General features: G+C 37.4%; 3 protein-coding genes across 3 annotated transcripts; 2 read left to right on the forward strand and 1 right to left on the reverse strand.

Moving 5' to 3' along the window:
* Positions 1-1,076: 1,076 nt before the first annotated feature.
* On the reverse strand, positions 1,077-14,303 carry LOC107188902 (protein spire). The gene is made up of 17 exons (XM_015577296.1): positions 13,942-14,303; positions 10,781-11,112; positions 10,505-10,536; positions 10,312-10,435; positions 9,840-9,979; positions 9,530-9,754; positions 9,003-9,032; positions 7,722-7,985; positions 7,336-7,477; positions 6,928-6,930; positions 4,618-4,917; positions 3,327-3,460; positions 2,895-3,147; positions 2,500-2,810; positions 2,064-2,312; positions 1,687-1,973; positions 1,077-1,350 (listed from the first exon to the last, which is right to left on the reverse strand). Exons 2-17 carry the CDS (start codon positions 11,106-11,108, stop codon positions 1,107-1,109), a joined length of 3,066 nt encoding a protein of 1,021 aa, XP_015432782.1. The 5' UTR covers positions 11,109-11,112; positions 13,942-14,303; the 3' UTR covers positions 1,077-1,106.
* A 1,053-nt stretch (positions 14,304-15,356) lies between these two features.
* LOC107188870 (zinc transporter ZIP9-A) lies at positions 15,357-16,894 on the forward strand. The gene is made up of 5 exons (XM_015577249.1): positions 15,357-15,452; positions 15,605-15,731; positions 16,096-16,322; positions 16,453-16,587; positions 16,649-16,894. Exons 1-5 carry the CDS (start codon positions 15,357-15,359, stop codon positions 16,892-16,894), a joined length of 831 nt encoding a protein of 276 aa, XP_015432735.1.
* A 1,151-nt stretch (positions 16,895-18,045) lies between these two features.
* LOC107188857 (serine/threonine-protein kinase STK11) lies at positions 18,046-21,739 on the forward strand. The gene is made up of 6 exons (XM_015577237.1): positions 18,046-18,416; positions 19,125-19,245; positions 19,630-19,815; positions 19,920-20,056; positions 20,149-20,492; positions 21,567-21,739. Exons 1-6 carry the CDS (start codon positions 18,073-18,075, stop codon positions 21,725-21,727), a joined length of 1,293 nt encoding a protein of 430 aa, XP_015432723.1. The 5' UTR covers positions 18,046-18,072; the 3' UTR covers positions 21,728-21,739.
* Positions 21,740-21,906: the final 167 nt, after the last annotated feature.

Genomic DNA, 21,906 nt, shown 5'->3' on the forward strand with positions numbered 1-21,906 from the left:
CGATACGGACGCAATAGAAACATGTTAGAAATATATATATATATATATATAGCGAATCGAAATCGAGCAAATTATGATTTACTGACTCAAATTTGCGGTCGCGTGAAACGAGATACTCTGGCACAGATACGCATAGATTACATTTAGTGTCTCGACATATTCTGCTCTGTCGCTGATCCTTTTACGATCAATATTCCTCGACTAATTTCCACTTTAAACGTCACATTACATAGACTTAGTGTTTACAACGACGTAGGAGGGGGGCAAATGCGCATAATATTCGTAACCGGGAACAATTATTCGAGTTAAACGGATTCCCAGTTTTTATGAGCTGAGAGAATGCACACATGGCGTGTCCATCTTTCTTTACCATTAAGATTAAATAGTATAGTAATTATCATTGAATTGGGAAGCAAAAATAGTTCACCACCGTTGCGAACCAAAATATGGAGGCTTAGCCACCGTAATGAAATATTCAACTATATAATTATATCATTTTTCATTCTCGAATTTGCATGCATTAACGATACTACTTAGATATAAGCCTGAATGTAGGTACGTAGACTATATTAGATGCCACTGTATGCCGGTTTCTCGTACTAGATTTCTCCTCTTAAACGCCGCCATATTTAACTGAAGTACCTTTAGATCTATCCTGATCTGCACACTTGTACTCCTATCATATTTAAACGAGTATTTTCTTTCCATTTAAACAACAGATTTTATTCCTTCGATGAGAAAAAGATTGCTTGAAGATTTTTGTAACTGTACAGAAGGTACACAGTAATCTTAGTAAATGATTACACGTAATCCTTCGCTATAGCGTTGTGTGTCGAAGTTTAGAACCAATCGTAGTATTTAAACCGTTTCGTAGTAACTTATGCACTCGTTGTTTTGAAGAGAGACGGGCAACCATTCGCAGACGATTAGCCTTTCAATGAGAACAAGAAGACATCGGGGTACAAGTAGAAGGGAATCTAATCTACGGTGCCACCGTTACTGGCACCCGTAGGCGTTTCATCCACTTATCGGAATCGCGACGAAGACGCCCCTGTTTTCCAATCGAAACCTGGTGCATTGGACATCCGGTTCCGAGGGGCGGATTCTCATACGTACGCCGGCGAGAGGTTCAATGTAAGTCGCGAAATGACGTTGTTGCGTAATGTAGCCCGTGTCGTTCTTGAACTCTTGATTATCTGTATCACCATTATGCGACAGTCATGACAAACGACCATGGAGACTCCGCGCAACCGTTCCGCGACCAATCGTTGCTCCGAACCGTGACTGCCGAAACCGGCGAACGCCTTCGGCGATGGCACGTTTGCTGGACTGCCACTGCCTCTGTAATTCCTGCGTAAAAAAATTTGGAAATTAGTACCGAGACCATATTCTATAGCATAGGTTCCCAAAGTCGGCGCTGAGGAGATCCGAGGGGGCGTTCCAGTTATTTTATTTTCAATTTAACATTTTGAGATTCAAAGATTAAGCACAACTACACTTGGAAATTTTGATAATAGAGATAGTTTAACCGAAGGGGGCGTTGAACAAAAAAAAATTTTGAAAAGGGGGCGGTGACCCATAAAAGGTTGGGGAACTATGTTCTATAGAGTATATATTAAGACTGACAAATTATTTGTACAAATTGTAAGTTCACAAGCCGGCGAATTTCAATTCAACTAGAATCACCTTTTCTCCAGATGTTCCGGCTCCTTACGAGCGTGAGACGGCGGTGTTGAGGTCGGTGTGAGTATCAAAACTGGCGTCGTATTCGGCGTGGATGAAGGTGTCACGCTTTTCAGGGATGAATCTTTACGCCTCGAGGCTGGCGATGCCGGCGCAGAGCCAGCTGCGCCGTTACCCCTTAACCAAGAACTCTTGCTGGTATCCGGTTCGGAGGACGACGGAGAAAGAAGAAGTCCAGGTGACAATAAAACCACCGGCACATGTGCAAAATGTTCCGTTGGGATACGCATCTACGACATCGAACGTGATATTAGTAAAGATACTTGAGTAGTAAGGATTGACTAAAATTTGGATTCTTATTGAACAGGTCCAGAACTCACTTTCGAGTGACACTTCACGCACACCGTTCTCTCGCACAAACGACAGCGTTGTCCCCAAGGGCCCAACAGTCCGAATCTAGTCTTCAGGCAAAGGAAACAGACCCGCCGTTTTTCCACGTCCTCTTTTACGCGTCCTTCTACAGGCAGAGATTCCAATTCAGCTTTGGTAAGTACGCTGCGAATGTGCACAATTTCCTCGAGAGTTAACGAAAGCCTTTCGTCCAGGAACATGTCGCCTAACGTTGGTTTCTAGAACGAGAAGAGAAGATAATTTACCTAATATCGACAAAACATTTCTCGTAAAACGTCCTATCTATTATTAATACGTAACACGTTTTAAGGAACACGTATATCAACAATAACTTTTTTGTTTTTGAATGATGATTCGTATCTGTCAAGGTTCATTGCTACTGGCAATTTTTCAACGGTCTCCTACCTGTCCTTTATCTTCTTGCCACTCCTCGTTTTGATCCGGTGTGTCTTTTGTACCTTCGGCGATTGTTTGAGAACGACGTGGTTGTCTTGCTCTTGGCTGAGGACTCAAACTTGGACTAGGGTTCAGACTGATATTAGGACTGGGACCTTGACTTAACGTCGACTCCGTCACGCCTACGTGCTGACGACTCTGTGGTCTTGAATGAGGAAGAGATGCTGTGCCGGTTAATGCTGTGATGGCTATACTGCGTCTGGCGGCATGTTTTCGAGCTGATGCTCTTCTAGATGGACACTGAGTCGCAAGATCATAGGCTGCAAAATACAATTAGTTGAATATTAATTGGAAATCGTATCTGACACGAAATAAAAGTGTTTCAATTTCCAAGGGATAATCACATTCCAATTGGGTATCACAAAATCGGTGATACTCGTTTCTTGTCAACCGGAGTCCGCCCGTTTTTCGCCAAGGATTTGCAGAGCCTGCCTCGTCGTCGTCTCTGTTATCTTTATGTCTGCTATGAGTACTGCCTCTCTCCACAAACATCTCTTTAAGGTGCCAGTAATTCGGTGCTTCATCTTCTTCCTCAAATCTCGTAACTGCAAATTCTTCATTGTAGTCTTCATCATCATCATCATCCTCTGCGTCAAGCTGTTCATTAAAAAGAAATTTGGATTCAGAAATTATTCTTGAGCGACGCAGGCCTTTCGTAGGGGTAGTTTTTTTCTACTCAAAATCGGTTGATTATTAAATTTTTAGATTAAATGCAATAATCACACAATCATTGTGCCTTTTAGTCCCTTTTTAGTTCGTATAAAATTAATGTCTACCTTCAAATCAAAATCCACGGGTATTACTTTTCGCCTGCTGGTTGTAGAACTTGAACCATCCAGATCCCTCCGAGCAGGTTTTGGTATTGCAGTTGACACATTGCCTTTGTTGTCGGCACTACTTTGGGTTTGATCTATAAATTTCATTCGTACACACGGATTTCAACTATGTCAATTACTGTCACAAAAAGCATGGGAGTATGTATGCCAATGATCAATGAACATGACATATGATCTGTTTTTCAATGGAAAAAGAAAACATAAATAATACAATGGTACCTCAGAAAATCTCGGATACATACATTACTGTTTCCTGAGCATGCGTTGAACTAAATACAAGCATTAAATTTATACGATTTATAGAGTAATATTTTTACATTGAAATAATTCCTTATAAACTTGCACTTTAATTGTGAACTCTGAACTTTTCTTGATTGCAAGCTTTACATATAAAAGATGCTTCTCCTAATTCATATAACCATAACCCAAACATAAACAAAGGTCACTTCCGCGCTCTACCGCTTGCAACAGACCCTCGCGAGTAAAACTCGGCTTCCGCTAGGGGAAAAAGTGACGTAAGGGAAAGTCCTTCTACCATTTGGTCGCGGAGTTACTGAAATTTATGCTAAATTAACGTTCGATTTAACATTTATTTCAAAATTTGAAATAAATTTATCAAGTAATAGGAGGACTTTATCCCTACATTGCTTTTTCCCGTAGCTCAAGAGGAAGCCAAGTTTGCTCCTCAGTGTAAAAACTTGTATTAACTAGTAATTGCTTAGAAAAAAGATTCAATACCTATTACAGCATATTATAATAATAAAAAGAAAATAATACAAAAATTAATGCACAGAACTAACACTAATACGTATATTCAGTGTGCGTCAAGACAGGTGGTACACTAACGTGCAAAGTCGACTTCCGCCGGGGGAACAAGTGAAGTAGGCGAAGGACCTCTTACCACTTGGTATCGAGAATTACTGAAATTTATATAAAATTAACATTCCTTTTAACATTTATTTCAGTACCTTAAATAAATTTACCAAGTGGTAGGAGGCCCTTAGCCAACTTCACCTTTTCCCCCTACCGGAAGCCGACTTTGCTCGTCAATGTACATATACAGAAGTAAACCAACATCCATCAACAACTTTGTTTCACTTGTAACTTGAAACGATCATTGAACAGAGTACCGTGACAAAGTATATATTCATCGCAGAGCCATTCTTCTTCATACATATATTATTACCAGTCACATCGGGGGCGAAGAGAAAGTGAATGGGTGTATGATTACCTGCGACCGTAATGCGCCTTCTACGCGACTTACGATTCCTGATTCCCGGTACCCTGATCTCAGGCTTGCCGATTCTCTGTCTCGGTTGCGGCACCGGTGGTACATTCGTTCGACTTCGGCTCGCGGGGGCTGGTACAGTAACCGCGGTTGCGTTGTTCCCCCCCGTGGTTGTTGACGCTGTATTGGCCGCAGCGCCCTCTGTCTGCAACCACTGAGCCGCCACATCCTGCGCGGGTTCCTGTTCCTGCTCCGGCTGCGACGGTGGAACTTCGCCCAGGACTATCATGCGGGACTCACCGCCTACGATCATTCGTCTCATCGTTTAAATTTCCTCTCCATCCCCGGGTCCTAACATATTTGCGCAACGGTTTTTCTGTACAATGGTTTTTTTACTTGGGATAACGACGACGAGGTGTCCGACTGGGTGTCGCTCTAACCGCCGATTCCTCTACGAATCTCTCTCCTTGGCTCGATCGTAGAATCTCGTGGCCTGCGAACGAACACGGTATTTCTTTTTATAAATCGTGCGGATCAATCGGAAAAACTATTCTCCGTCGAGGATTCTAGACAGTGGAGATCTGATCGACGATTTCGTCTCCGTTGGAAAATATTAAATACAGATGTGGAATGGATTACCGGCGTCCAGGCTCTGTCCTCTGTTCATCTGTTCATCTTTTCCATCGTCGCGAGTCACTCTGGTCCAGACCGTTGAAGTACACGTGCTCGTTAGTGTGTCCTGTCCCTTTCTCCCACTGCACTTGACTCACTGACACACACGTTTAAACGTCCGATGAAGGATATCTCACGGTCGATTTAAAGCGTCCCTCTCTTTTCGCAAGAATAACGAGAAGGAACAACGCGAAACGAAAGGTAGGATAGCCACAGCGACGTGACACCAGAGAACCCAACGATTCGATGTGGTTCTCTCCGGCACGATATGACGTTCTCGGACGACGTCAGCTCTCTCTCTCTCGCCCTTTCCGCGCTTTCGGTTATTGATCGCGCTACGTCTGGGGTTCGCCGATGTCTAAGCCGGCGGCCTACCCTCCGCGAATCATGATTCATTCAGACCAACCCTCTCTGGACGCGAACGAGATCGAGGATACGGATTGGTCGCGACGAGAGAAATGGACCGCCGAAACATAGAATTTATTTCTTTTTCTTTCGCCCAATCAAGTATTGTAGAATAATTCTGGTTTTTTTTAAAGGGAATATATAGTGATTCCTCGATGAGTGCGACACGAGCAACGGCGTTATTCCCACCACTGGGGCAGTCCCCATGTGGAACCAATCAAAACAGAGCTAAACAGAACCTAGGCAGAGGCTCATCTTCGAACAAAAAACAAATTTATGAAGGGCTGAAAATCTTTTCGCCTTGCCACAAATTCTCCGAAGTGGACCCGAGCAAATACGTCGCACTCATCGAGACATTACTGTATATCGAATTGTATACACCGTAATATGGATGTCAAATTAATCGCATTATGGAAACGTGGGTTAATTAGTGGGAAGAATTCTAAGGGTAAGAAGAGTGGAATACAAGCATTATGGAGGGAAATTATTATTAGAATAATACGAATGACACGGATACCACACTGTTTTGGTCGAGCCGCGAGGAATTGCCAGGGTGTACTCTCGAGATCAGGGGCGAAGAGATACGGCGCAGAGCCGTGTAGGCTCTGTGCGCCCGCGCGCGTCGCGGCCTTGCATCCTTGCGCATGGATACTTATTGGGTAAATATATTTTCGTGGAAAATACAGTCACACGTGCACGACGCGTGGGTTGTGTGTACGGTCGGTCCGTAAAGGTTTCTAATGGATACGTTAGCTGACGTAGACTCGACTCCATTTAGATATTTCTTATCCTGTCCAATGCCAGGGACTTAAACCGGTATGATTTTGATATCAGTATTATGCCATCAAAACTATACCGAAACCGAAATAAATACCGGTATTTTTTCAGATTCTATACGGGTAGGACTTATATAGAGCGAAAGTACAACCGAAAATACCGATATAATACCGGTATTTTACGTTTCGATAGAAGTTCCTGTCCAATGCAGGTGAACCTTTTTCGCACAGTTTCTGTTTAACGAAAATGGAATTTCGTTGTTGGAGAAATTTTTTAGTATTTATAATTAATTTTTATAGAATTTTAAACGCCATATATACGTTATTTAATTTTCCTTTTTTCCTGTTTGAAATATAATGCAAGTTGAATCGGAATTCCGTGACTAATCCTCGAAAGGGTGACACTTTTCATACAAAAAAAATTAATTCTCTAACTCGAATCGTATTATTGGTAGTTAACTAACTCAGGAAGATTTATTGAGGTACCATATAAGACCAGCAATCAGAGTTTGCAAATGATTTTATCAATGTAGAGTAACGCTTCGCAAGATTTGAAAAATTTCAGAAGTTTCTTGATTTTTTCATTGTATTCTGTTTAACCACTGTCACCACAGATCGGTAAGTTTCATGAAAATAGAATTAAATGTAAAGTGGTGTTGTAGATACATTTAGTAGAATTCGAATGTCGCGAAGCGTTTGCCATACATTAAACGTGTAATCACCAGTGCACAAATATAAACTCGCTGCGTATGTCTCCTTTATTGATTTATTGAACGTCATACACGAATGAAGATGTATTTTATAAAGCAGCATGACGCGTAACATGCAAAAATTATTGTTGTGCGTGTAAACAGAGAACGTAACTCACCATTCTTTGTGGATGCTCGCTCGTTCTTAGGAACGTATCGGTTGCGCGATGGTCTCAGATTCGGTGGTTTTTTTATGCTCTCCATGAGTAACTCACGTAGAGTCCATTCCTTCTGCAACGGCGGCAGTTGTCTCTCCGAGGCCTGAAGAAAATTCCAATAAATACACTGCCGAAAATGTCCTCGTGAACGTTATGCGTTGAACCGACGATTGTTATACGTTCGAGTGAATTCTGTTTTTTTTTTTTAAAGGAATATATATATTGAATTGTATACATCGTAATATGGATGTCAAATTAATCGCATTATTGAACCGTGGGTTAATTACTGGGGATAAGTCTAAGGGTGATAAGATTGTAATACAAGCATTGTGGAGGGAAAAAGTTACCTTTTTTAAAGGTGGTCTGCTCCGTATAAACTCGAGAATAATGGCGTGGGCATCTTTTCGCAAATGCGGCGACGGTGATGGCGTTTTCCGCAGTCGGTACCTCCTTTCTCGAATATCATTCATCAAGATCTCATACGGCGTTAACTCAAACTCCGCCCCTTTACCGTGTCCACGCGTTGTACTCTTTGAGCCGAGGTTCGCTTCCACCTTTTTCAATTTCACGCCTTTCCTCAATTCTTGAATAACTTGTACCCAAAATCGTGCCTATTAAAATACGTTTTTTTTTTTTCAGATTGCCGGATTAAGTTGTGCTTCACAGTTTAAAGTGTATAAAATTCGTAGCATAGATTAAACGAATGGCTTTTTGTAGATTTCACATGGCTACTTTTAGATTCTTTTTTTTTTTATATCACAGATTATAACTAGACCGCAGATATTTATATATTTTCCAACTGGATAAAAGTAAATTTGTGAAATATCACGGTATTCTTAACTTTATTGTACCAATATTATGATAGATTCTTATTTGTGATTAGTCTCATTTATTGCAATTATCTAGACATTTATGGTACTTTTGTGGTAAATTTTTCCTAATTTTGAAATAAAATTCGCATTTTTGTACGGAATATGATCATACAAAAATGACAGCCTTCCGTGAACAAACGTGTCAGTCACTATACATTTCTTTATCTAGTGCATCTTCTTATCTTTATAGAAAGTATAGATCCCAATAACTGCTGCAATTGTAAGTTGGTCAGTGTTCGCGTAGATGACAGTATACATATAGTAGTACAGACTCCTCGCGATTATTGTCCCGAACTCGGGTCCGCGCCGGGACAATAATTGTACAGGGTGAAATGCTTCAGACCCTCGTAATTTCGTTTTTTGCGCGAAGCCCAAGCCTTGGCAATAAAAGCGGAGGGACAACAAAATATGCGCTTGACAGATTCCACGTCCTTCTTCTCCAATGGTGGGGATAACGCCTGGACAATAATCGTGTAGAACAAGCAAGACAATAATCGAGGGGAGTCTGTATATTTAAAATGTAGTTTACAAATATAACTTTTTGCATTATTTTATACACTGTACGTGAAATGGATGGAAAGTGGATACATGCATTTATAGGGGAGTGAATATGCTGAAATTTCACGATACCAAAGGCTCTGAACGTCTGAAAACTGTGCAGAAATAATTATGTCTAAGCATGCTTCGTGTTCGCACACTCTAAGCACTAACACTTCCTATTCACATGCGCAAACAATTATATCAATGATGACGTACTTGTATAGCCCTCCAAATCCTAATGTCAGTCTATAACGGTAGAGAGTCATGTCAATAAATCTCAAATATCTTATCTCTGCAAAATGACAAATGACTTTATGGGACAGAATAATGTTAGTTGCTTCATTTACACACCACTTATTAAACGTACTGGTACGTGTTTCACAGTAATTCATACATGAACGCACTAATTAAATCGCGTGTCGTGTTTTCGAATTTAGAGCGTTCTCAAGAGTGAAATGAATTCAACTTTAAACCGTGTATGGTATTACATCGCCATCGCGTGTTTCATTAAAATTACAGGCACCAAGTTCACCGGTTGATAGAATAAATAAATTTATCGAACATTTTTCCATTATTCTTTCTTTTTTAGAATTCTACTAACCAGCTAAGTTTGTATCTATAATTTTACGAGACTTCAACGAAACGTCTTGTAGCAGGAAAACGCTGCCTTCGCATGAGCCCATAGCATGAATCATGTTGTAAATAAATGGTTCTCGCGTCGCGAGAACAGTCGAAAGTCTTACCCAATCAATGAAATCCAATGTATCAAGATTCTGGACAGACATCGAGTTTATTTTATTATTTCCGTCGTTGCTGGCGGCTTCCCTCTGACTCGCCTGCAGCTTCTCAGCCGCCACTCTGTCCAAAAATTGCGACAGTTCCAACGCTTCCGCTACAAATGCCCGTATTACAGCTTTGTAATGAGCCTCGGCAGACTCAATGCTGGCCTGCATGTGCCTGGTACATAACTATAAATTAATACACGAATCAATACAGTAAAAAATATCAGAGAGGCTTGTTACGACCAAGAAAATTTTAAAACGTTATACCTACTTGCATTACATTTCTCAACGAATACATAGACAGCCTTCTTTCTTCGTATGTGTCGTTACTTTTTTGCGACAAAAATTCATCTACATCGGCATCGCTGGAATCCCGCTCGATGCCTTCGTCGTCCGTTTCCTGCGGACGCTCTTAGCATTCTGCGTACCAGGAAAAATAACAGAATTATTTTCACACAATTTTCGTCATACCGTAGTATAGCGCCGGATCAAGGGGGGGGGAATCTAGGCAGCCCCGGTCTGAACCCTCAATTTCGTTATGATTCCATGTTATTTAATTTTGTTTAAAATAAATTTCAATTTTTTAATATTTATGCATTTTGTTGTGCTGTGTTACAACCCCCCCCCCCCCCAATTTTCAAACAAGGGGGCCCCCGAAAATTTGATAGCCCTAGGCCGCAAAAAATCTTAATCTCAGCCTGCTGTAATGGTACCAACGATGCTTATTCTTCAGGAAATATTACCCTCGTTTGAACCAGTCATTAACGTTATAAGTCCCTCTAGATCCGGTGATAAAGGCCTTTCCTCTTGCTCGTCTAGGCCGAAATCAAGCGCTTTAAAGATCATCATGCCTAATGAGAATATCGCCTGTGTATAAGAAGGGAACATTATTTTTCACATAAACAACAAACGGACTTTCGTTTTCGGTTTGCTTACCTTTTGCTCGGAAACAGGGGGTTGCTTTGATTCTGTAACAAGTGAAAGAGTGAACATTAGACGAGCGGAAAATCGGCCCTAACGGAAGCCGAGTTTGCTCGCGAGGGTACAAGGTACAGTGTACCATCTCAACTACAGTGCTTTAATATCCTTAATCTAATCCACGTATGCTTAATACTTTTTGTTTCATTTGTCTTTGTCATTGAATACAAAACAACCAACGATAAGGAGATAACAGAAATAGAAGTATATACATACGTATGTACGTAATCTTACCGATTAGATCGCCAAGCCACACGTCTCCATCCTTGTGAAGGACGATCTGCGATAACTCCGAGATTTCATAGAAACTGTTGCCCGGCATACGCGACAGACTTTTGGCCGTTTGGTAACACAAAGCCCATGCCTGTTCCTGGCTGACCGGCCCGTTGAAGGACACCAAAATATCCCTCAGGTTCAGCCTGCCGCTAGCATCCAGCTTGCATTTCGACCTTGTCGTCGGTTCCCCATCATCATCCTTGCTCCGTCTCGGTGGTACTTTCTCGTCGTCGGTGACATCCGGGCCATCCTCGCACGCCACCGAACTTCCCTCGTGCGTAGTCATTTCTCTGGCGATTTTCATGAACGAACGAACAGTGAATTAGACAACACTGCCACCAATGGTCGAACCGGGGAACTCTAATGAGACAACACGTGCGATTGCCGAACGAGTGCTTCACCAACTGGACCACACTTGGGCGTCCCAACCGGAGATTCTATTCCTCTATATACGTTTTAATGTTTCGAAACGATAGAGACGCATACTTAATAATAATCCCGAGTAACATTGATACCGAATTATCGACTCTTCTATACACACCAAGCTGAAAATTATTACGAAAATGACGTACGAAGCGGGACATGAAAACGATAAGATTAACCATCGATGAAGTCATCGGAAAAAATTATTCAAATGCCCCTCGGAGAAACGATACTTGGTGAAATAGGGGGAAAAAATGTAATTATCTGTCTCTTGAATAGTCACACGACACGGATGCATTTATACATCTGACGTAATTTCGACACTTTTTTTCCCATGATCGTATTTTTGAAGTTATTGAAATTTCATCAACACGACCGATTGTTAATAACCGGAGGAATTTATACGTAGTATTTTTCCTTTTGTTTATTTTTTTCTTTTCCTGCGTTTCTATTCTCAGCGACGTCAGACGACATCGGTCGGTCGCTGTTGCACAATTTCACGATTCTTCGAACGTTCTGGGATCGTCCGAATCAACGACGATACGTTCGATGTACCCACGGTACATCGGATAAGCAAAAACAAGTTGACTCAAGTATATAAAAAGCAGATAAATATTTATTACCATCTGTCGTAAACGCATGCAACGGGACGAACAAGTACGGTAACATACAGCAGGTCGTAATCTACGGCGATCGCTATACGCCCCCTTTGACGATCGACAGTTCCGTATTTATGAAAAAGTTCGGTTGTAGAATTATGTAAATGGAAATCAACCTAAAACTACGGAAACACTTTACAATTTAATTCCTATCGGATAAATAATTTTTAATGGGACTTTTCGTTGAGGAGAAATTTAAGCATTCAGTAGCCAGAACAATAAACGTTAACAAACAATATCATTTTTAAATACGACGTATTACCCGCTAGAACATTTCTTACTTCTGCAAAATCATATTCGTTGGTGTACTGAAGTTTATTCACCTGAACTGACTTCGAATTACTCGTAAACTATTTGCTGCAGGGAGAAGTGTATGAAACGCGAGGGTTACCCGATTTCAAAGAGACACGTGCTGCAAGGGATTTTTTCTTCTCTATCCTGTTTACATTCCAAACTTTGTAGGTCACCTCAAGTTTTTTTAACCGAGCGCCCTATTTTTTTTGTCTACAAGCATCCAAGTACGCTACACGAAACGTATATTTGTCATTTATAAAACTGATCGTCAAAACGTAGTGTGCATACCTACAGTGTATTTAACAATGTAAATAAAATATAGGGTAACCATAGCTATCATATGATTCTACTAATTCTAAATTTTTTACAGATCTTTTCGTATACTTAGCAACTAATTTACGAGTAACTTTAAGAAGTGCAAGTTTGGCAAATCACCCTGTGCATTGAACATATTCCTAAATTTTTATTCAGCTTTTTGATAATATTGTTATAGTAATGCTATTAGTATACATATAGTCAGACACAATCAGGGGGCTGTAGTCCCGGGCCCCACGTTCCAAGGGGGCCTCGTTCTGAACCTCCCATTTCGTTATGATTAAATGTTATTTAATTTCATTCAAAATAAATTAAAACTTTTTAAGATTTATGTATTCTGTTCTGTTGTATTACAAACACCCGTCCCTCCCCACCCCACCCCCCCGCTTTCAACCAAGGGGGCCCCGAAAATCTGATAGCCCTGGACCACAAAAAATCTTAATCCTCGGGCCTGGACACAATGTGCATCATTCGTATATAAAATTTGACTCTTGTGACATGTACTGTAATGAGTGCATTTCAGAGTTAAATCATAGAAAGACGTAAATACAGACGTATTCATTTTCAAAATCACTGTACTATACGCAAAACTACCGATGACGTTCGCACGTGTGCATTATTATCACGTAAACGTAAAATAGCAGATGAAAATACATATGACGTACCGATATAAGATAGCACACATATTTTGTTCCGTTTATCAGGACGCTGTCGAACACCTAAACACAAAAATCGCGACTTCTTTATTTTCTGGATTATAGTTGCACAGTTTCTCAGATAATCATGAAGTACTGATACATCACGTAGATTTTTCTATTACTTTTCTATGTACAATCTACATTTTTTACACATAAACACGATCAATAAAGGAAATGTGTGATGCAGTTCAAGGTCAACTGTTCATACCGTGTAGTACACATTTCAGGAATAAGTATACAGACTTTGTGTTATCGTACGAAAGTTCGTTTGACAAATTTCGATCAAAACCTGTCCATGCATCGACGAAAATATTTTACATGTATATATCTATGTATAGATCGAAATAAATTATCATTACTAATCGATCGAGAGAGAACGATTAATAATTTAATCGAGGGGTATCCACAGAGAGGGATATTCTCGGGAAACTTTGTATTTTAATACAGCACGAACATTATAATTGCTAAATTTCGTGTATGATTATATGTGTAACATAAAATAATATTGTCACACCATTATCAATTATTCAATTCTGTTAAAACTATACGATTGCAACCGGTTTGCGTCTGCAGGAATACATTTTTCGCAATGCAGTACTGCCTTGTTACTTACATCACGTTTCGATTTATCTCAAAACACCTGATTGGAAATTAATTAACTTGCAGGGTATATGATATATGGATTGCAAATCAACATGATTTGAATGCATTACAACGATTTAATACGTACTTTTACTTATTTAGGCGGCTGACATGTACAGCTTTGGAAGAAAGCACGCGTCGAGAATTTTCACCACATATCACTTTCTGTTCATCGTCCGTAAGACACTTTTCGCATCACTTTCCCGGCGAAGTGAAAAATTTGTTTGGCACACGTTTGATCTTTTACATCGAACTCGGCCCTCACAGCATCTGACATGGATCATATTAAATTTCCTTCAAGTTCATTAACAATCGAGTCACGATACGATAGTTTGTTTATCAGCGATTTATAGTTAGGACGAACTGTCTTCTTCGACATCGTAGAACCGAACTAAACGAAACATTCGATGTATATAAGTAACATACTCTCCTCGATACCATTACAGTGATACCGGTAGTACGAATTACGATAAACTACCCATTCGATCCATAACCTGTACTCCAGAAGTTATATATATATATATGTATATAAAATTATGCAAATGACGTAGTGGCGCAATCTGATAGTAATCTACGGTATTAAATAGCTAATGACTTGGACGTTTTACCATAGATGGCACCATTAATCATTTTGGCGATTTTGGCTATCTCATTTACCACAGCGACAGAGTTGGGCAAAATGTAATCCAACTACAAAATCTAAATTACAATTACTTTGTAATTTTAATAAATTTTAATTGTAATTGTAATTTAAATTTTGTAATTAGATTACATTTTGCCCAACTCTGCACAGCGAGGTGCATACATACCTCATTTGTAGGGTTGTATAAAAGGGTAGAAATCCCTCAACTTAATAGACAGATGTCTCCATGTGTATATTTTACTATGAATACCTAAACTCGAAACAAATGCTTGTCACAATTACCCATATGAGCAAGTGTATTTCCATGAAACTATAATTCATAATTCTTTTTTACATTCTCGCGCTATTTTTACATACATACTTGGTTTATATCCATACAAAAAGATAAATTCAAAGAGTACAATCGTTTCTTCTTTTATAAATCAGTATTTTTTAAACTAAAAACTTGTTTAAATTCATTCAATTCTTCATACTTACAAAATTTAAATATATTTGACGTTTGATCAGATCTTCAACCAGACGGATCAATGAGAAGTTTTCGTTAAATTACATACTATTTTATTACATCTCGTGATCTCGTGCTGCCTCTTCTATGGCTGTAGAAAGTGGGCTGCTTTCGTGTCGTTTGATGTCATTGCTAGCTAAACTCACTGTATTCGCCGCGATTCACCGCGAAATCTGCTACGTAGACGAAAACAGGTTGTGCTGTATGGTACTGTGTTATCAGGAATCGTGCTTTATCCAGGATGCAACAATTAAAAATGTAATTGAGTCAATGAATATCATGTAATGAAATATGAAAGTATCAATTACGTGAAGCGTACGCTTTTTATTTATCGAGAAAAATATATCTGACAAAAATGGAAGAAAGTTCGGTGTTGTGGATGCTATCCCTAGTAATGCTAATTGGATCCTGTATTTCTGGATCATTGCCGTTGGTCATGAACTTATCCGAGGTAATTTGTTTCTCATTGCATGATAGACAGAAGGATAAAAGATTTTTCTTATCGATTATTTTCTGTAATTATCATGCACTTGAACTACTGGTTACAGATGCTACAAAGAACTCTCCATGATCATGAACATCATGAACCTTTAATCTTTCTAGGACAAATTACAACTGGTTTCGGTACTTGGTGCTGGACTTCTTGTTGGCACCGCATTAGCTGTGATAATACCTGAAGGTATAAGAGCATTGTTTACTGGTGGAAGCAGTAGTGGTCAAGAATTTCACAGTTAGTATCGACTACAATCTGTATAATATTGTTCATAATAAATGTTATATTCTTTTTTTACATAGCAAATATTAATACATTCTTATATTAATAAATTTATTAATGTATTCGATATTACTATATCTTCGAAAGAATATTTTTATTCTTATTGAAAGATCTAATTGCTTTTCTGAATGTTGTATAACGAATAACATAAACTTTGTGTGGTTTTAAGCATAGTAACACACGTGTTACACAAATTTATTCTGTTTTAGTTTTCTTAAAGAAATATGTACAACTTTTGAAGCCAATTAGAATTTTTCAAAAAAGTTCAATGTGATTTAATTTTATATTAATTTGATGTTTTCGATCTTTATCTTTTTAGATGATCCTCACTCCTTAATAGGCATTAGTTTAATACTTGGTTTTGTATTTATGCTTCTGGTTGATCACTGCTCGGCTAGGAGAAGTGGAGGAAGGGAGAGAAGCGTTACCGCTACTTTGGGTCTTGTAGTTCATGCAGCAGCTGACGGAGTAGCATTAGGAGCTGCTGCAACTACATCACAGGCTGATGTAGAATTAATTGTGTTTTTAGCAATAATGCTGCATAAGGTAATAAGAGAAACCAATTGTCTCATACTCTTCCTCTAGAATATATAGGAAGAATAATATCTAGAAATTATAAGGCACTCTATGAAAGTGTAGCTCATTTAAAAGAAGACAAATTAAAAATCTCCCACAGGCTCCAGCTGCATTTGGTCTGGTATCATTTTTACTTCATGAAGGTGTAGATAGAAAACGAATAAGTAGACACCTTCTGGTATTTTCGTTTGCTGCACCTTGCCTTGCCCTTCTAACGTATTTCGGTATCGGAAAGGTAACTATTTATAAACTTAAATTATAAACTGAACGTGAAATAATTATTTGTTCTTTTTTAGGAAGGAAAAGAGACCCTCAGTAATGTCAATGCAACTGGCTTGGCAATGTTGTTTAGTGCAGGTACATTCCTATATGTTGCAACTGTGCACGTTTTACCAGAATTAATGACAAGAAACAATAAATATACTCATCTACCAACTGCTGACAATGTGACAGTGTCTTCTGGGCTCAAAGTTAAAGAAATACTAGTTTTAGTATTAGGTTCATTTTTACCTGCATTGATTACGACTGGTCATCACCATTGACAAATTGTCATGCAAAAAAATACATTTGTTTCTCCATTGTGTACAATATAAAGTATTCCCCTCGTCGAAGGGTATAATTTTTTAATGCACTTAATGATTATTATTTAAAATTTCAATACATGAAATTTAAACAATTTATGAGACTATACCTAGAAAATTTGTCCACATTGGAATCTTTTCTAGCAATAATTAACTGATATACCTCTATGTATTGTATATAACTGTAGAAAGGGCATATCATATAAATATACATTTGTATAAATTTGAAAGATAGAGGTATGGAATATAAATACCATATGTACAATAACAAAAAAAAAACGTTTAAATAAGTTTCAATTTATCAGTGTTCTTTCATAAATATTATTTAGTGGTAAATGAAATTTTTTATACAAAAGCGAACTCAAACGTTGTTTTCATACAGCTCCACGTTGCGACGGTTACATGATTTTTTTCCATATTCGCCTGAATGTATCAAAGTATCTCATAATTGTACCTTTTTTTCTTTAAAAGAGTGCAAAAAACTGCCACTGTTTTACAAAAGGCGACTTATATACATGTACGAAAATAACTTTGTTAATTATGTTATATACGTTGGAGATAATCATTCCTTTTGAAACAGATGATTCAATAAAAATAACACCTACTATATGCTTTGCTTCTTTTATACACAAATCTCCATTGACAAATCAGAATATAGTTAATTTATGTAAAGCCTTTGATGTATTCTTTTATTAAATAGGAAAAAGATAAAAGTTAATGTTGAAGCTTTAATGAAATGGAAAAAAAAATAATTTCATAGTTTAGAGTTATCAGAGAGTATGATCAAAATTGGTATGGTATGGTACTTTTCACTGGAAAATTGAAACTAACAAAAAAGGCTATCTAACTATCCAATGTGTTATGCTAAAATATATAATATTTGACAACAAATAAGATTACTTTTTTTTAAATAGATTACTTAAAAGAATACTTTTTTAAATATAGTATTTTGCCAATCCGTGGGCGCTAGTATAGCCAATGATATTCCGAAACTGAGGTGACGATCCGAATCCTTTGTTATATCGTAAGCCGTGGTCGCATACAGCTGTAATTCACAACAATGGTGGTGCCGGTCGTGTTTTAGGTTAGAGTTTGCGTGGATTTGAGTAACCGTTTAGTCCAATTTAGCGTTGTGAAAGATGGACAATAGGATCACAATATGTGACCCGGACGATGAAGAAATCGGTAATGAAATATTTCAGGATATCGAGCCGGTCACGTGGATCAATGACGATCCGAACTATGACTTGGACGAAATCAACATGTTCTTCCATAGAGTGGATTCTAATCAAATTATATACGAAGAGAAAAAGAAAAAATGTAAATTTATCGGTAAATATGTTATGGGTGATGTTCTTGGTGAAGGTAGTTACGGAAAGGTGAAAGAAGTGCTGGACTCAGAGACACTTTGTCGTAGAGCCGTGAAAATTTTAAAAAAGAAGAAACTCCGTAGAATCCCGAATGGAGAGCTTAACGTTCAACGGTACGGTTAACAAATTATCGTATTTTTCCAGAACTGTCTCTTATCTCGATAACAAGACCCATTTTGAAATATTTTTAATCGTCCGCGACTATGTACTAGATTGGTGTACATGAAGTGTTTTTTCTTTTTTCAACTAAACGTCAGATTCATGAAATTCTTTCTATGTTGTTATTGCTTGCCAATTGAAGGAGTGTGTTATTAGAACAATTTATAGCACCCTTTTTTTTCAACATTATTTGCATATAAGATGCTACGTAATGCATCTATTAAGTGTTACATACAGATTGACAAATATTATTCTACTCTTGTTATAGAGAAAGTTAAAAAGTCAAGAAAGCGACAATTTATATGCACTAATCTAACACATAATATATATTGCATTATTCAAAAGTTAAACAATATATAAGAGTCTACTTTCATGGTCAATGTATCACTGTAATCAAAAACTGGAAAACATCTAAACAATTTTATAAATTATATATTGTAACTAGTGGATAGTAGTATGCTGCACATGTGCTGTAATAATTTTATTAAATAAGATTTCATAACACAAAACATGAATACCTAATAGTAAAACTTGATGTTATATTTCTTTTTTCTTTTCTAAGACAATATCAATATTTAAAAATGGTATACACTTTTTCTTTTGTAAATCATGTGTGTAATTTCCTGTAATTCTAAATACTATTTGTTCACATTCGTTAACAGGGAAATAAAACTATTAAGGATATTAAAACATAAGAATGTAATTAACCTTGTAGATGTTTTGTATAATCATGAAAAGGAGAAGATGTACCTATTTATGGAATTTTGTGTATGTGGATTACAGGTAAAGTTTCAAAGCCTTATACGGTTTATTTTAACATGAATTGTGCATACATATTTGCACAAATTAATATTTGGCTATATTTATAGTTTCAAACATAATCCTTGCAAAAACTAATTCAGTACATGTATAACTGTCCATTTTACTTTAATAAGGATTTAATGCTTAAATTATATGACATTGTATACAGTAATGAGATTATATAAATTATCTCTAACACTCGATTTGTAACTAGCACGTCTAAAATGACTACTCATCATAAGAATTCTTCATTCTATAAACCTATGCATTTGCAAATATTTTTTTATTTTATGCAACTGTTCTATGGACTAAAAGCCTGCATGGAATTAACAACAATTAGATTTCTATTTATTAGATCTTTTGCAGGACATGTTGGGAAGCACACCACTCAAGAAGCTTCCACTTTGGCAAGCACATGACTATTTCTGTCAGTTGTTGGATGGTTTAGAATATCTTTACAGCAAAGGAATAGTACATAAAGATATAAAACCCGGAAATTTATTACTAGCTTTAGATGGTACCTTAAAGATTAGCGACTTTGGAGTCGCCGAGGTATATATTTTGTTTACATTGGAATTTTTGAAGTTATCTTATAGATTTTACTTTTATGATATAGTTTGCTACAATTTAAATGTTCCCGTAATTTTCTTTATTAGGCATTAAACATGTTTTCTGAAGATGATATATGCAAGATGGGACAAGGGTCACCAGCATTTCAGCCTCCCGAAATTGCAAATGGCTGTGAAACGTTTTCTGGCTTTAAGGTAGATATATGGAGCAGCGGAGTTACACTGTAAGTGCATTTTCAGTTAGATTTCTGTGAAAATATAAGAAAAACCATCCTTGTTTCTTTAATAATAATGCAAATTGGTACACGTTTTGTAGGTACAATATAACAACAGGTGAATATCCATTTCAAGGCGATAATATTTATAAATTATACGAGAACATAGGGAAAGGTGAATACACAATACCTGAAGAAGTAGAAGAGCCTTTGAGATCTCTTATAGAAGGAATGTTACAAAAAGACGCAGATAAAAGATTTACTTTGCAACAAGTTAGAAAGCATCCGTGGACTATATGCAGGCATCCTAGAACGCACGAAGAAGTGCCTATACCTCCTCTTAAAGGGCATAAATGGCACAGTATGACAGTACTACCGTACCTGATGGAATATCATTACGGAGGTGATGAAAATCCTACGTATTACACTGAACATCAATTAAACGGTATGTGCATATGACAGTTCCTATTTTGCATCATGCAGTATGGTATTATAATTATATATCGAAGCTTAAACTTTCATGTTATCATAGTACTTAATACTGTATGTACTTTTTTAACTAATATAAAGGTAAGATAAACGGACTGAAATTTGCATGTATGGAACTATACGAAAGAAGTGTAAAAATCTTTGATACTGATACATATATTTGATGCTTAATATATTATTGCCGACTAATAGCGTTCGTATGATAGATTGTTCCCCAAATATTCTTACAATTAGAAAACTAATATTACTTAGTGGATATGCGTGACTCGTTGGATTTGTACTTGGCAACTGTGTTTTAACAAAGAAAGCAGAGTATTTGCATGCGATTTTTTTTTTGCGAATTAAGTACAACATACTTTATTTTACCATGAGAGGTGAATTCTAGAGAACCGAAGAAGAATCAACATTTTTAAGAAGAGTACTTTAAATCGTACCAATTTTTTTCTTTTTATTATACATAAAAGAGGATCGGAATTGGAAATATTTAATTTATGCAAATTTTCAGCATAATAAACGAAACGTGCACAGACAATACAATAAAATATAGCTTTTGCTTTTCAGATTCTAAACGGAATAATGAACAATCTTTTTCAAATCGACTACTTGTATTCTTATCAAAGACATGCACCATTCTGTAACAATGACACTTATATCTACCTATGATGTTGCGAGCCGACAAAAACGGGTACTCTCTATATAGTGTATACCCTGTTTTGCCCTTGTATTGTCCATAACATTTAATATTTCACATGAACGAATTATTGTACTAATATCTGTAATTGAACAATGTTTGCTTTTATTAGTCCTACGCATTAGCTTTTGCAATGTGACGTGTGCATATAATAAATCACGAGCAGTAGATTCGTAGCAAAGAATTAATATATTTTGCTACTGCATGATCAAGCATAGTTATCTCGGTTTAACTTGCCGTGTTTAGGATTAGATTTTGACAAATTTAAGAAAACATTAACCCTCGTAACACAAATTTCCAACGAATGTTAATTAAATTCTTTTTTTTTTCTGTATATAGAAGAAAAAAGGCTTCAAGAAATGGACAGAACCAGTGAAGACCAAAAAGCTACATGGAATAGTCACAATAGCAAACCAAACTCGCATCAGAGTAAACGAAGATGGCGCAAACCGATTTCATGCATTAGCGTTAAGAAATTCCCATCTTGCAAGCCATCGTGATTTGTCTCGTTGCCACGCTTATTTCTTCATTACATATTTTCCTGACTATGTCAGATAGAAAGTTTCTCTATGATGGAGACGACTGAGAGTCTAATAACGTGCTGAAATGCCTAGGATGGTTTACCTGGCTGCAGCACAAATTGAGTATGAAATTTGAACTAATTCAAAAGCATTAAATG

The sequence above is a fragment of the Dufourea novaeangliae genome, unplaced genomic scaffold (assembly GCF_001272555.1).
Source record: "Dufourea novaeangliae isolate 0120121106 unplaced genomic scaffold, ASM127255v1 scaffold141, whole genome shotgun sequence".
In the NCBI taxonomy this organism is placed as follows: domain Eukaryota; kingdom Metazoa; phylum Arthropoda; class Insecta; order Hymenoptera; family Halictidae; genus Dufourea; species Dufourea novaeangliae.

Coding starts and splice junctions, on each gene's coding strand:
- LOC107188902 (XM_015577296.1), bottom strand. CDS start 11,108: ATGACTACGCACGAGGGAAGTTCGGTGGCGTGCGAGGATGGCCCGGAT. Junction 3,148..3,326: donor CCGTGGATTTTGATTTGAAG/GTAGACATTAAT, acceptor TTTAATGAACAG/CTTGACGCAGAGGATGATGA. Junction 2,811..2,894: donor TTGTGATACCCAATTGGAAT/GTGATTATCCCT, acceptor TGTATTTTGCAG/CCTATGATCTTGCGACTCAG.
- LOC107188870 (XM_015577249.1), top strand. CDS start 15,357: ATGGAAGAAAGTTCGGTGTTGTGGATGCTATCCCTAGTAATGCTAATT. Junction 15,453..15,604: donor TGGTCATGAACTTATCCGAG/GTAATTTGTTTC, acceptor TAATCTTTCTAG/GACAAATTACAACTGGTTTC. Junction 16,323..16,452: donor TAGCAATAATGCTGCATAAG/GTAATAAGAGAA, acceptor AATCTCCCACAG/GCTCCAGCTGCATTTGGTCT.
- LOC107188857 (XM_015577237.1), top strand. CDS start 18,073: ATGGACAATAGGATCACAATATGTGACCCGGACGATGAAGAAATCGGT. Junction 18,417..19,124: donor GGAGAGCTTAACGTTCAACG/GTACGGTTAACA, acceptor ATTCGTTAACAG/GGAAATAAAACTATTAAGGA. Junction 19,246..19,629: donor TTTGTGTATGTGGATTACAG/GTAAAGTTTCAA, acceptor GATCTTTTGCAG/GACATGTTGGGAAGCACACC.